At 38.6% G+C, this 15,208-nt stretch overlaps 1 protein-coding gene across 1 annotated transcript; it reads left to right on the top strand.

The window, feature by feature from the left end:
• Positions 1–596: 596 nt before the first annotated feature.
• Positions 597–14,988, top strand: LOC105750842 (zinc finger protein OZF-like). Its single transcript, XM_012551900.3, has 6 exons — positions 597–694; positions 2,779–2,943; positions 3,433–3,524; positions 6,779–6,905; positions 8,768–8,863; positions 12,360–14,988. Exons 2-6 carry the CDS (start codon positions 2,910–2,912, stop codon positions 13,682–13,684), a joined length of 1,674 nt encoding a protein of 557 aa, XP_012407354.2. The 5' UTR covers positions 597–694; positions 2,779–2,909; the 3' UTR covers positions 13,685–14,988.
• The last annotated feature ends 220 nt before the right edge of the window (positions 14,989–15,208 follow it).

Below are 15,208 nucleotides of genomic sequence, written 5' to 3'. Positions count from 1 at the left end.
TTAAGGGGTTTTGTTCAGCAGTTATCAGAGATACTTCTAGGAACTTGTAAGTTTTCCACTCTTTCATGGTAGTATGCTCTAAGGAGAGGTGTTTACCATTCTCCCAGCCTGTGTTCTGATCTGTGAGTGATCATGCCCGATCACAAACACTTTTTTTCTTCCCTGGAACTTCTCCACTTTGGGCACGTAGAGGGATTGACCTTGGGATGGAGGCTGACTCTAACCCTGCGAGGGGTGAAAGGGAACGGCCGAAGGCATTTTAGTGATTATTCCTTCCGACTCTGCCAGCTTCCACACAGTTGCTCTCATCAAAGATGGGGTAAGATTGTTTCTGGGGGTATTGAGATTGTAACAAAGTTTAGAGCAGTCGAAGAGCCCTACAATTTCTGAAGAGTTTTAAAACTGATGCATCTGCAGGGTCAGAGCGCAAACCAGGAGCACGTGCTCCGGTACCGGACAAAAAGCCTCAGTGCCCTCTGGGGGATGTAGTCCACGTATCACAGGGATGCTCCAGGAGGCCGGGAGCCCTTCCCAGCAAAAACTCCATTTCCCGAAATGCCTCCGGAGATCCTGCGCATCAGAACCGTTATGGTTGCTCCTGGTCTTCCAGTCCGGTAGAGCAGAGCTCGATGTGTTGTGGGTATTGTTCCTCGGGCCACTGGAATGCCATCCAGGCTGCCGTCCCTCCTTAAAGGTCAGACTTCCAAGCCTGGAGGCCTGGGGCGGGTCTGAACTGCTGAGGCCTTGGGAGGGAGGGAGGGAGGGAGGGAGGGAGGGAATGAGTACGTGCCCATGCACTTCTCTCGTGTTTCCGTTCCTCGTAGCCAGACGCTGAGGTAGGTGAATGCGCATGCGTTACCTGCTCCCTTTCTCACCCTCTCCGTAGGTGTGAATGTACCTGCGTAGTCCAGCCACCTCCCTCCCTCTTCCTTCTCTGTGCTTCTAGAAACGTGTTCCACTCCCTATTCTTTGTGCTACCTCCTCCCTTCTAGCTCACCACTGAACAAGTGAAGGATAGTAAAAAATGACTGCGCATGCACCCCGGTTTTTCCCACCCTGACAGGTTCCTGCTGAGTGCGTACAGAAGGAGACGTGCCCGAGTTGAGGGCTCGCGTGTGTTAAGGGCAGTTGTGTCCTTTAGTATTTGTGAGGGAATGGGTGCTCCCCTGGTTGCATGCATCTGAAATTGGAAGTGTGTGCATGCCTAGAGCCTGTGCCCATCATTCTGGCATCACAACGTCCCCCAACTCACCATAGAGGGAGCTGCTACTTGGGGTTGAGAGAATCTCCGATTTTTCTGCTAAATTGTACTCACTGAGCCCCAACTGGTATATTTGCCATTAGCATTCAACCAGTAGACTTGTGTAACTCTTAAAGGCATTTTACTCTAAGGTATGTGTAGCTAAAACAATAATTAGGAAACAGTTCTAAAATCTGGGCAGGATCTCCCACCAAACGAGTCAGTGGGGAAAAGTGGCTACAACATTAAAGCACCATGATACAGTAACACATATAGGGGACTTAAATTTGCGCTGTCTTTCTCTTGCTCTCAGATTGCCCCCTGCTTTGTGTTGCTTTTGTACTAGATAGCAGATTTCATTACTAGCCAAGGTCATTCGAATATTGGGCATGGCAAGCTCTTCAAAAGGACAATCTCAGTTGGACAAGGTGGATCCCTTGGTCTCTTCAAGACTCTGCCCTTCCCCAGAAGGGCAACTACCATTTCAGCTTAATATGGTCCTAGTTAACAGCCCAAGTGTCCTCTTCCCACATCATATTGCCCTGAGAATTGTACCTGTGATTAGCAAAATTTTCTTCAATTCTGCTTTTGCTGCTGAACCCTGAAGTCATTAGTTGCTTTTTATGGTTTTCCCCACCTCCCCAAAACCAGGTGGCCATATGGAAAGAAAGGTATAGCCATACCTTTTTCTTTCAGACCTACCTTTCCTGAATTAGGATTAAAGCTCTTCAGTGAAAGAGCTTACCCAAATTTCAGTTCACCATCTAGTTGTAAATTTTGCAGCTGGGTGGTGCAATAGGTAAAGTTCTGAGACGGAAGTCAGGAAGACCAGAGTTCAAATCCTCACTCAAATAACTGGCCATATAACCTCTGCTTCTATTTCTTCATTTGTAAAATGGACCTCATAGCAATTAGTACTTTGAAGGGTTATTGTGAGGAACTAATTAGGTAACCTATATATAGTCCTTTGCCAACTTTAAAATGCTATATAAATGAAGTAGATAGAGCACCAGCCCTGAAGTCAGAAGGACCAGAGTTTAAATCTACTCTCGAACACTTAACACTTCCTAGCTGTGTGATCCTGGGCAAGTCACTTAACCCCATTTGCCTCAGCAAAATAAAATACTATATAAATACTAGTTGTTGCTGTTATGATAATAAATAATATTTTGTGACCACAGAGTGACTGAGCTTCTAGTGGATTTGTCCCAACTCTCCTTACTTAGTGGAAGCCACTGCTTTCTAGTCAAAGTTTCTTGAATGATTAAAGCTCATTCTGTGCCCATTTGTAGAGCCAGAATTTATAGTTATCTTAGTATTCCTTAAGTCATAACATGTGACTATGAGTTCTTGGCCCCTCCTAATGCTCTCATTCGTTCTTAGGCATAACCAGCTCTTGCTAGATTCCAACAGGTCACGGCCTATAATGCCAGAGATCTAATTCCCAGCCGAGGACAAGGATCTAAGCCCCTCAGTGCAAACCCCAGTTCCCTGCTTTGGAGCCAACAGAGCACAGCTTTGATGTTCTTTCACCACAGCCTCAGTGCAGTACCTGATAGACGGAAACCAGTACTGGAGCTGCTGGGGATGTGGGAAGTCTTGACCATCTCGAAGGGTAGGGAGGATCGGTGTAAAATCAGAACGGTCGTCAAGCAAGGAGGAAGTTACCATGGGAGACTTGGCCTTCATCTCTGAGGAGAAAGGTGAGCCTTACCAAAGGGTGACAGTGAAGGGAGAAACAGCCTAATGTATAAGAAGCATGTAAAGGGAGGATTTATGAGGGAATGGCCTGGAAGGGAAGGAAAGAATAAAAAGAGCAGTTCCCCTAACTTCCTTTTCTCTGGATCACTTGGTATACCCCTTTGTCTGACTTAATTCCATTAGTCCCTCCAGGGAGTCAGTAAGCATTCATAACGTGCTGTTGGCCAAGAGAAAGGACAGGCAATGTGTAATGGAAGACCAGTTGAAGGGAGAAAGAATACTCTGTGTACTTTATTAAGATGGCGTTTCATGTCTCTTTTTTTAGCAGCAAGGAGCAGCTCAGGAGAAAGGTTTAAAGGAAGGGGATTGGAAGGGGAATCTGGGATGAAAGACTGAGAGCACAGAAGAGCTGGGGAGTGAGGGAGTCCAGGATGCTAAGTGGGTCTTGGTCAAGGTTTATCTCCCTCTGGGACTTCTTTCTTCTTTTCCAGATAAGCTTCTTCAAGACTTTTCCTTTTTCCAAAACAAAAGAATAGAGGATCAGGAGGAAATGATTGCTGGGTTCATCACAGCCAGGGCTCAGGTAAGTTCTTATTTGGTTGTCACTTTGTGTCATATCATTTCTCAGTGTATTCATCATTTCACTCTCTTCCTTGCAGTTATCACAGTTCACACATCTACTCAATTACTGAGTAGTTGTTGTGCATTTTCTATGAACCAGACACTATGCTAATCAATGGGGATACAAAAAGATTATGAGACAGGGATATATAAAGAAAGTTACAACTCAGTCCCTGCCCACAAGGAGCTCACATTCTACTAGGGAGACAACATTCAAAAAAACCTGTATATTTCAGAGAAAAGGCTCTACCATTAAGAGGGACTGGAGAAAGCTTCTTGTAGGAGGCAGGACCACCACTAAGACCTGGAGGAAATCATGAAGTGGAAAAGAGGGAGAACATTCTAGGCCTGAAGGATAGCCACTAAAAATTTATGACACAAAAGATGGCATGTCCTACATGAGGAGCAGCAAAGAGGCCAGTATCATTGGTCTGTGGACCAGACACAACTTCCTTCCCCACAATGCCATGGCTCCCTAATTAATGATAGAGAGTTTTAAAGTCAGGGGTTCTTAATCTTTTGTTGGCATTTAGGCATTCCAATGAGGGCAATGGGCTCACTTCTTAGAATAATCTTTTGTAAATAATTAAAGATATGCAACATTTCAGTGAGAAGTATAATTTCCTTTTCCAGTTCTGTTCACAAACATCCTTTTCCCTCACCCTCATCTCTCCATAAACCACAGGTTCAGAATCCTTAATATAGATCATTAAAGTGGGAATGTTACTATAAATATAACAAAGAGGAAAATGAAAAATCTCTCCTCCTGCTCCCTCCTCCATTTCAAGGCTTTCCTTCAGCTGAGACATATACAGTGACAAGAAATAAAAGAAAACCACAGATACAAAGAAAGCTACAGATGCTGAGAGACGGAAGAGAAACAGAGGAAGAGCAGGAAAGAAAGAAAGAATGAGAAAGACAGAAGGTGTCCTTGGGTGATTCATTATGGCACTGTAACCCTGAAATTTGTGGTGAATTTGTGGCCCTATGTTTTGGGAAGGCAATGGATAAGCCAGTGCTGCCCTCAGAGGAGCCATTAGGGAAAGAGGGAGGGGATAGGAGGTAGGGATGGAGGGAGAAGGGGCATTTAATCTAGAGAAAAGATTGAGGAAGAAGGTGATATCCCAGAGTACTTGCAGGACTCTTGAGAAAGGGCAGACTCATTCTGCTTGGATTTGTAGCACAAAACCAGGAGAAATGTGTGAAAATTAAAAGGTATTTAAGTGGAATAGTAGATGGGACTGCCTGGCTCCAGGTTCAGTGCTTTGAATTCACATCATATTTCTGACACATTCTGTATGGGGGACCCTGAACAAGTTGCTTGACCTTTCTTGACCTCCAAGATCATGTACCCCCCAAGTCCACTAGATTTTTTTGATGGCATCATTGTTCTAACTCCATAAAGGTTCAGCACATTGGGGAAATGGATGAAAACTCAAAAAAGTGTAGCCTAGTTGTCCCCAAAGCAAAAAAATCAAGGCAATGACAAATGTGTGAGCCAGAGACAACACAGCAACAATATGGACTAGTCAAAGAATAGGTCTCTAAGTACTTATAGTTTTTCCCAGAAACTTTTTTTACAACTAATCTTTTGTTTTTTCATTATCTTCATTTCCCAAAAGGAAGAAAACAAAAACAAACCCTCCATTATAAATATGCATGCAAATCTCTATGCCAAACAATTCTTCACATTGTACATTCCTGGAAATACATGACACTTTTTATATTTTAAGTTCATCATGTCTGGCAGGAAGTGAATGGCATGTTTTGTCTTCAGCCTTCTGGATTCATGATTTTTCATTGCATTGGTCAGTGTTCTAAAATCTTTCCAAGTTGTTTTCATCTATAATAGAGTGGCCATTCTACACATTGTCCTGGTTCTGTTCATTTCACACTATATCAGGTCATGAGTCTTCCCATTTTCTCCTGAAACTGTCCATTTCTTCATTTCTCTTGGTACAGTAATATGCCACTTCATTCATATGCCATCATTCATTTACTTGTTCCCCATGGAAGACTTTCCCCTTAATTTCCAATTTTTGACTAGTAAGAAAAGAAATGTTATATTTTTCAAAATATTGACCCTTCCCCCTCTGTTTTGTAGTTCTTCCAGTTCACATCTCCACCAAGAGTAAATCAATGTGCCTGTTTTTCCCAGCCCTTTCAGCATTCTCATTTTTCTCTTTTGTCAGTTTTACCAGCAAAAGACCATTTTCTTACACCATCCTTTTTTTGGTGATCTTTGAATCAATGAATACTGCCATCTTTGAAAATATGAAATTTCTAGCCAATGAAAGGATAATAGAAGGACACATAATGAGTATAAATAAGCTGTGTCATGTTACCAATGAAGACTTGTGAATGGATCATCAGGATAAAGGTTGACAGATCTTTTAGGGAGAATGAGGGCTAGGATTAGATGCACAGCTCTGATTGTTCATTCCCTTTTCTGATGAGCTCTAGAAGAGGCTCAGTAGTTACAGCACATAGTGCCTGGACACAAAGGTTTCATTTGGTTTGGTTTTGTTTTTCTGGGAAGATGGAGGCAAGGATCACAAAAGCTCCAATGGGTTACCATTTTCAGCATTCAGCAGAGTATTCCTTTTCTCACTTCACTGGAATCGTCACAAATCTAATTGAAGGACTGAAGGAAATTTCTCCTTTGGAACATAACAAATAATATCACAAAGTAGGTTTGGATTCACAATATTTGAGATTGTAATTGTATAAACTATATTTATTGTTTCTAGTCTAATGAAAATGTGCATTGTGAATTTTAAGATTGGGATCCATTTCATAGGATTTGTCCCAACCTACCTGTGCAAAGGAAGGAGTGATTTATGGGAAAGAGCCATGTACCTTCAGTAGCTGGAAAATGGGGAAGATTCTTATAATGACTTGCCTTTTGTGGATTATTGCTTCCTGATTAAATCTGTGAGGAGTATCTTAATCCCTGATGGGATGTGATTGCAGATGTCCATGTCAGGACACATAGATCGATACTAGGGAATGATTTCTTTTAACATAGTTGACTATCAGGAGGATGTGTACCAGTATGAGTGTTGGTTAAAGTTTGTGATTTTCTTAGGGTTCATTTGGGAAAAAGATTTAAAACCATCAACTTCCTGCGTAGTTTAATGTAAAAGAAGACATGTGAGTGCATCAAGAAATGTTGGCTACATAGTCCCTGGTTAAGCAGGCACTTATTTGTTTCAGGAATTGGTATCATTTAGGGATGTTGCCATATACTTCACCCAGGAAGAGTGGAGCTATCTTCATTCAACTCAGAAGCATCTGTATTGGGATGTGATGCTGGAGAACTATGAGAACTTCATCTCACTGGGTAAGCAGAGCTCTGGCTTTGAAGGGGTCAAAAAGCTTTGATGAAGTTGAGCTGGCTCAGCAGGCTATTTAAGAGCTCAGGGCATACATCTAGGGGAGAGGGTGGGGGTGTAGAGAGCCAGAACTCTGGAGAAGTATACTTGAAAGAAGTATACTTGAAACAAGGCATTAACCATTGTATCATCAATTCCTCTGAGTCATCTAGTTTACATATACTTAGTACTTAGCATGGTGAAGTAATAATTATCTAGTTCATGCATACTCAGTATGCTCTAATGATGTAATTGTAATAGGGTATATAAGAACTGGGGACAGGAAATCAGACTGAAGTCAGACTACTGAGGGAGACGGGGTCAGACTATGACAGACGCAGACTGTGTAAGAGGCAATAAAGACTTTAGATTGTATTCTTGTCCATTCTCATGGTGTCTGTCCTGCCGAGACCAAAGCCTGTCCAAAGGACCTCCAGAAAGCTAGCCCAAACATTACATGGGGAGAAAGAGAGGAAAATATGGAACACAAGGTTATGTAAGAGACAGTGTTAAAAAATTATCCATGCATATATTTTGAAAATAAAAAGCTTTAATTTAAAAAAAAAGAGAGAGTTCAGGGCATATGTGGAGAATCCCGAATCCAAATGATAGAAGTCCCAGTTTCTATGCTCTCTGAAATCTGTAGTTAAAGATTCTGGCTAAAGTTCCATGGGAATTGGGAGACAGTTTGCTTCAGGAAGTCCTTACACCTCCTCCCCTTTCCCCTTCCCCAAAGATAGCTCCAGGTTCTTGGCCTGAACTTTTCCTTTACATGAATTTCACTCTTCCTAGACTGGAATCCCATGAGGCAAGCAGGAACTTAATCTTAGCTAAACTTGCTATTTCCCTGGGCAATTCTTATAACAGGCAGTAAGTACTAAATAAAATGATTAAGAAATTGAACACACACACACACACACACACACACACACAATCCAAGGGAAAAATTTTCAGGTTTGACCATACTTCCTTCCTCAGAAATCTCCATTGGTTCCCTGTTGCCTCTAGGTTAAAATATAAAAGCCTCTGTTTGGCCTTTGTAACTCGGCTCCAATGTACCTTTCCGTGAATAGTACATGTTACCATCATGCATCACGATAATAATAATAATGGTAGTAATAGCTAGCATTTACATGGCTCTGAGATTCACAACAGCCCTTCTCTATCCAAGTCATCAGATTTGATTCTTATAAAAACCTGATGAGGTAGGTGCTGTTGTTAGTTTTAGTTTCCTCATCTGTAAAGTTGGGATGAGAGAAAGTTAAGTGACTTACCTGGGGTCACATAGAATGTCTTCCCAGGATTAGCTTCCCAACTCTAGAACTAGCATTCTGAGGTACCCCTTAGTTGTCTAACTTATTGGCTTTGTTGTCTTATCTCACTTAGGAGATTCTCCATACCTTTGTATAACTTAGCTCATTTCACTTCCTAAATAAGGCCTGCTGCTGACTCCTTCCTGAAATTCTTTTTTTTTTTCTAAAGTTTATGTTGACATCTATGCATACATGTCTCCTTTGATAAAATGGAAGTTTCTTGGGGGCATTGGTTAGTCACAGTATCTAGGCATAATTGGTTCTTAATAAATGTCTGAGTTCCTCAATCTTATTTGACATATAGAAAGAGCCTTACTTTCTTAACAATAGACTGAATGAACTATTTTCTGAATCTAAAATCTAAAGATTTTTAACCCATATTACCTTGAAATATACAATAACATGTTCTTGAGAGACTTCTTGTACGTTTTAGCTATTCTCTTTTCCATGAATAAAGTTAAATTCTTAAATAATTTTCTGTCCCCCGGCATTTTCCCCATTTCTATTTCTACTTATAGGGCTTCCTGTTTCTAAACTGGACATGCTTTCCTTGTTGAAGAGAGAAAAGTCTTCATGGAAACCAGGAGAAGACAATCTACAAGTTTCTTGTCCAGGTGAGTTCATCATGGCACCAACACCTTGATTGACCACGTCAGGGCTGCACCTTGGCACAATTGGACAAGTCTCAAGGTCTCTAGGGAAGATTTAGCCTTCTCCTTTCACAAGAATTTAATCTTATACTCAAGAGCATCCCCTTTTCAGGAAATATGCTTCTCATATTCTCAGGAAATGCTTCTTATTTTTTGGTTGAACAATTTGAAACTTAATAGTTATCAATAATAATTATTCAATAATCACCAATAAAAACAAATATTCAGACAACTGTCAAATAAAGATCATGCATCAAAATATTCACTTTCCATATTTCTTAAATATAGAGTAAATAACAGACACATTCAGACACACAGAGATGATCATATCTGTATCTGAAGTAGGGTAGCATGTTTCTTTATAAATTCCTTTGTGGTTGATCAGGTGTTGATCAGTCTTTCAAGATTTTTTTCTCTACATTATTGTTACAATATAAATTGTTCTTGTTCTGCTTCACTCTGCATTATTTCACACTAGTCTTTCCAGGTTTCTCTAAAATTAGCTCCTCATATTCCTTGACACCACAAAAAGAACTGCTGTAAATATTTTTGTACATATGAGGCCTTTTTTTTCCTTTGTCCTCTTTGGGATACAGTCCTTGCAATGGTATTACTGGATATGAACAGTTTTATAAATCTTTGGGCATAGTTACAAATTGTTCTCCAGAATGGTTAGACTAATTCACAACTCCACTAGCAGTATATTAATTGCTTGTTTTCCCACAGCCCCTCCAGCATTTGTCATTTTTCCTTTTTTTTGTAACCTTTGCTAATAAGAGTGATAGGTCTTATGTTTTAAATTGCTATTAACTAATTTTAAGAATTTAGAACTTGATTGCTTAGATTTCTTTGTCTGAAAACTGCCTATTCATATCTTTGAAATTTACAAGAGTAAAAACAATTCCCCAGCTGATATATAGAGACTTGACTAAGCATTTATTGTAGAAATGAGATCCTTATCAATGAAACTTGCTGCAAATATTTTTTTCTTATTTACTTTTTCCTCTCTTTTGGGGAAGAATGGAAAATTAGTTTGATCTAATCAGAATTGTCCATTTTACTTCCTGTCAGTCTCCCTCACTTCTCAGATCTACGGGTAGGGAAAGAGTTCCAGACCAATTTCTTTCATGCTTCTTTAGTTTAGTTATCATAACACCCTTTATGTGTACATCACATACATATTTGGAATTTGTTGATATAGAGAGTAAGATGTTCTCTAGTTTCTGCCAGATTGCTTTCCAGTTTTCCCAAAAGTTACTGTTTTATACTGATTTTTTACCCCAATAGCTAGGATCTTTTAAGCCCAATAATTCTTAAATGTTTTGCTTTTACATTTCTAAAACTGAAATGAAGTTTTCACAGCTTAAAATGTACTTATGCCATTGATTGCATAACAAACCAATCTAGAAAACTAGGGAATGCTTAAAGAAATGTTTTATTACCCACATTCAAAAGCAGTATTAGGCTACAAAGCATAATGTTATACTAATTCTATTGTAGTCAAAAAATCCAAAGTTTAAACTTTGGCTTTGTAGAAAGACAGTGGATATGGAAAGAACCAGTTACGTTAAAACCAAGAAGGTTTTTAAAAAATACAGTTTCTGAGTGCAAATTAAAATTCTCTTTATCTTCCTTGATTTTATTTTATTGTGGACATGTTTCATATGACTTCATAAATATAATGAATATTGTATATTTTTTTTTGTTTTTTCAATGAGTGGGGGAGGAAATGGAGGAAGGGAGAGAATTTGGAACTGAAAATAAAAACAGTTTACATCATTACAGTTTCTAGGACCAATTTCTGTTACAGTGGAAGAGCTAAGCTACCATGATAAAACATCTCAGAAGAAAAACTTAGGCGTATATTTTATGGGAAAAAATGCAACCTAGTCACAATTATGTGGGCTTTAGAAGACCCTTACCCAAAATGATTACTCAGAGATCACTCAAAATAGAAAGCAGAAAGGTTGTTTATTAAATCTCCGGAGGATGAGCCATCCCATCATGAGATAAGGGAAAGAGAAAGCTCATGGTAGGGAGGCTAAAGAATTAGTAAAAATACACAGCTTTTATAGGTTCTGTTACAAGGGATTAAATCAATTGGGGAGCTATGAGAAATAGGTGCCCTCTCCCCTAATTGAATGTTAAACATTGGTGCCAAAAGTAGATTAGAACAGAATGCTTTCAGTTTCCCTGGTTCCAAGAGGAACTATCCATCACACCTTCAAACTTCAGATTACTAAGCTGATGGCATTTAATAATCTAAATATTGATAATATTGAACAAGGATAAACATCATCATCTCTGGTTAAGTAAATATTGGCTAGCACACACCGTACTTATGTAGGTCACAGAGACATAGAAATAATAATAATAAAGATAAAATTCAGAAAAAGAATTTAAACATTCTTATAAGTTCTTCACCTTATCTCTCTATTCCACACACTATCAAACCTCATTTTTAGTAACTAAAGAGTTTAAGCAGATTTAAAGTATTACAAAGTATTAATTATGGTTCAATAATCTTTTTGCATAAATTACTGAAATCAATATGGTAGTCAAGAATAAGGACATCCTCTAAGAACTTTGTCCCAAAATACACCATCTTTAATTTTTTTTTGAAGATTTTTCAGAAATGCTGATACTCAAAAATTCCCTTATGCTTAGACCTCTTGCTATTTAAGTTTATAAAGTTGTCAGATTTCATAACTATTCAAATTCTTTTTTCAATAAACGTTGCTTTCTCTTTACTGAGAGGAAAAGGAAAACAATCTTTGTACCACACCTGCATAATCTTGCAAACAAATATCTTATACTGTTCATATCTGTCATCCCTCTGTCAGAAAGGTAATATCTTTCATTGGTCCTTTGATATCATGAATGATCATTGTATTGATCATAATTCTTAAGAATTTCAAAATCGTTTATTTTTAGTGTTGTTACTGTATAAATTATAGTCTTAGTTCTGCCTATTTCATTCTATGTGTTTCCCCATGTTTTTCTGAAACTATCCTCTTTACCATTTCTTAAAATATATAATATCTAATTATATTCATAGGCCACAATTTGTTCAAGTATTCCTTAACTGACATCTTCTTTGTTTACAGTTCTTTGTCTCCTCAAAATGAGGAGATATAACTACATATACACACATATATATATACACTTATATATCTATAACCATCCTGCAATTTTTCATTGAATATTATTTTTAATGACAGTTATATGTATGATTAAATATCAATGTTCACTTATTCCTAAGAGTTTCTCTTTTACTATTTCCTTATCTATCCTTAGCTTCAATTGCCCCCCCAACTTTTTTTTAATCATATTTAGGGTGACCATTGTTCTTATTGATGGATGAGACAGAAGCTAAATTTAGTCCTAAATCAGGATTTCCCCCTTCGCCCCCCCCCACATCATAATCAACAGCAGATAGTGACTTTAAAATTTCTTTCAGATTCCTTTAGTGAGATCTGGTTTGAAACCCTGGATTCAAGTCCAATACAATACACTGGAAGTCTTTTCTTGGATGATACTCCTATATCGAACAGTAGTCTCTGGCTGTCCAAGAAGAGTGAAGATGGAAGACGTGATGCCAGTTCAGAGGAAAGAAAGATGATCAGGGAGACAACATTCAGACAATTAATAAACACTCACAGAACATCTTTTAAGAAAGAGAGTATACCTCAGTGTAATGCATTTGGGAGGCATTTTCTTTTGGGATCAGTCTTTGATGCACTATGGAAGGAAACTGTATGGGGAAATATCCAAAAATATATGGTACTTGAAAAGAGCTTTAGGGATTTTTCAGATCTAATTCCAAGTAATATAGTTTCCTTAGGGAAGAACTTTTCTAAGTATGAAAAATGGAAGAAACCCTTCAGTTACCACTCAAACTTAATTAGATTTCATAGAACACATGGGGAAGAACTGCAAAAACACAATGAATGTGGTGAAGCCTTTTTCAGAAGATCAAATCATGTTGGACACCAGACATTTCATATTGGCGAGAAACATGACCAGTGTAATAAATATTGGAGAATCTTGAGCCATGAGGGAAGTTTGACTGAACATAGGAGTACTTATGTTGGAGTGAAACCTTTTCAATGTAATGAATGTAGGAAAGCCTTCAATCAGAGGGAACAACTCATTTATCATCAAAGAACTCATACTGATGAGAAACCCTTTGAATGTACTGAATGTGGAAAGGCCTTCAACCGGAGGGCAAACCTTATTAGACATCAAAGAACTCATACTGGAGTCAAACCCTTTGAATGTAATGATTGTCGGAAAACCTTTAGCCAGAGAGGACATCTCATTTATCATCAAAGAATTCATACTGGAGAGAAACCCTTTGAATGTAGGGAATGTGGGAAAGCCTTCAGCAGGAGAGCTGCTCTTATTACACATCTGAGAACTCATACCGGAGAGAGACCTTTTGCATGTAATGAATGTGGGAAAGCCTTCAGTGAAAGAAGAGACCTTGTTACTCATCAGAGAACTCATACTGGAGAGAAACCCTTTGAATGTAATGAATGTAGGAAAGCCTTCAGTCAAAGGGGACACCTCATTTTTCATCAAAGAATTCATACTGGAGAGAAACCCTTTGAATGTAGCAAATGTGGAAGAGATTTCAGCCAGAAGGGACACCTTATTAGACATCAGAGAATACATGCTGAAGTGAAACCTTTAGAATGCAATGACAGAGGGAAAACTTTTGATGAGAGGACAGACCTCATTTGTCATCAGAAAATTCAGACTTGGGAGGGGATGCCTAATTAAACATCAGAGAACTCATAAGAAATTGAAACCAATTCTTTCACCAAGAATTGATGCCTATTGATTGGGGATAGGTAAATAAATTTTGGTAGCTAAATATGGAATATTATTTTGTTGTCAGAACCATTGGATATCATCAAGTTCTTAAATCAAATTCATGAGTGGAAGAAAAGGATAAATCTGCTATCTGGGGAATATCTCTCCAGCAGACTCACAGGAAAAGGATCTTATGTTTTTAGGAGAAAAGGGGAAGGAACTTAAATTAGGTAACAATTTGCTAGCTGCTCTTGACAATCTCAGCAAGAAAAACCACTTCATTCTGGCTGTTTTGCCCTTCATGCCATGAATTCCCATGGAAGGGGTAGGGACTACTTTGGGACTAGTCTGACTCAAGCTGACTTTGTTTACAAGGCAAAGTCCCAGGGTAGAGATTTAGTGTGGCTCAGCTCAACCTAATGGACATTATACTAAAGGTAGGAATATAAGGACATTACTAGAATTCTGGCATTTTTAAGATCATTAAAAGGTAGTGGCAGTTAATATTGTATTTGATTTTAATAATTTTTTGTCAATATAATTCAGAGAAATTTGTATGAACTTATCAAAATGAGAGGCAATTAGGTGACAAAATGGATAGAATACTGGTGCTGGAATCAGGCAGCCTTCTAGCCTCAGACACTTACTAGCTATGTGACCCTGGTCAAGTCACTTAACCTCTGCCTTAATCCACTGGAGAAGGAAATGGCAAACCCCTCCAGTATACTTGCCATGAAAACCCCAGAGACAGTATGATCCACAAGATCACAAGGAGTTGAATGCAACAATGAATGAACAACAAATGCAGAATAAAGTGTTCAGATCTAGAAAAATAATATTCATGATTAGTACAACATTGTAAATGGAACAAACAGCGAAAAAATGGAACAGTAAAATAGCAAAAAGCCCTAAATACTGTGTAATTAAAGTGACACCTTGACAGTTGAGAATATGTACCTACCTCTCCACTTTTTCCAGACATGAGATTATAGATATGCAACACTATTTTAAAAGAACAGGCAATGCTAAAAGTCACTTCATTATCATTCTTAACAGGATTACTTGACTGGCAGATCAAAAGGAATATCATACAGGATTTACCTAGGTTAAAAATCCTGCTAATTTTATGGAAAACAAAGAGATGTTTTAAACATTAATATAGTTAAGATGGATCAGACATGGAGTCAGGAGAGCCCCAGTTCAAATTGGGCTTCAGACACCTATTAGCTGTGTGACCCTGAGCAAGTTGCTTAACTCTATTTGGCTCAGTAAAATAAACTGGAAAAGGAAATGACAAACAATTCCACTATCTTTGCCAAGAAAATCCCAAATGGAGTTACAAAGAGGCAAAACTGAAAACTAATGAACAACAAAATATATATGGAAACTCTAGATGTATAGAGAAGTAGCCTGTGGAGAGATGTGTAGATATGATCTGATGTCTGGTATCCCAACAGTGCTGTGGTCTAGCACAATAGCTAAATGTAGGAT

The sequence above is a fragment of the Sarcophilus harrisii genome, chromosome 6, assembly GCF_902635505.1.
Source record: "Sarcophilus harrisii chromosome 6, mSarHar1.11, whole genome shotgun sequence".
Taxonomy (NCBI): domain Eukaryota; kingdom Metazoa; phylum Chordata; class Mammalia; order Dasyuromorphia; family Dasyuridae; genus Sarcophilus; species Sarcophilus harrisii.
This window is presented reverse-complemented; position numbering and strand designations above follow the sequence as displayed.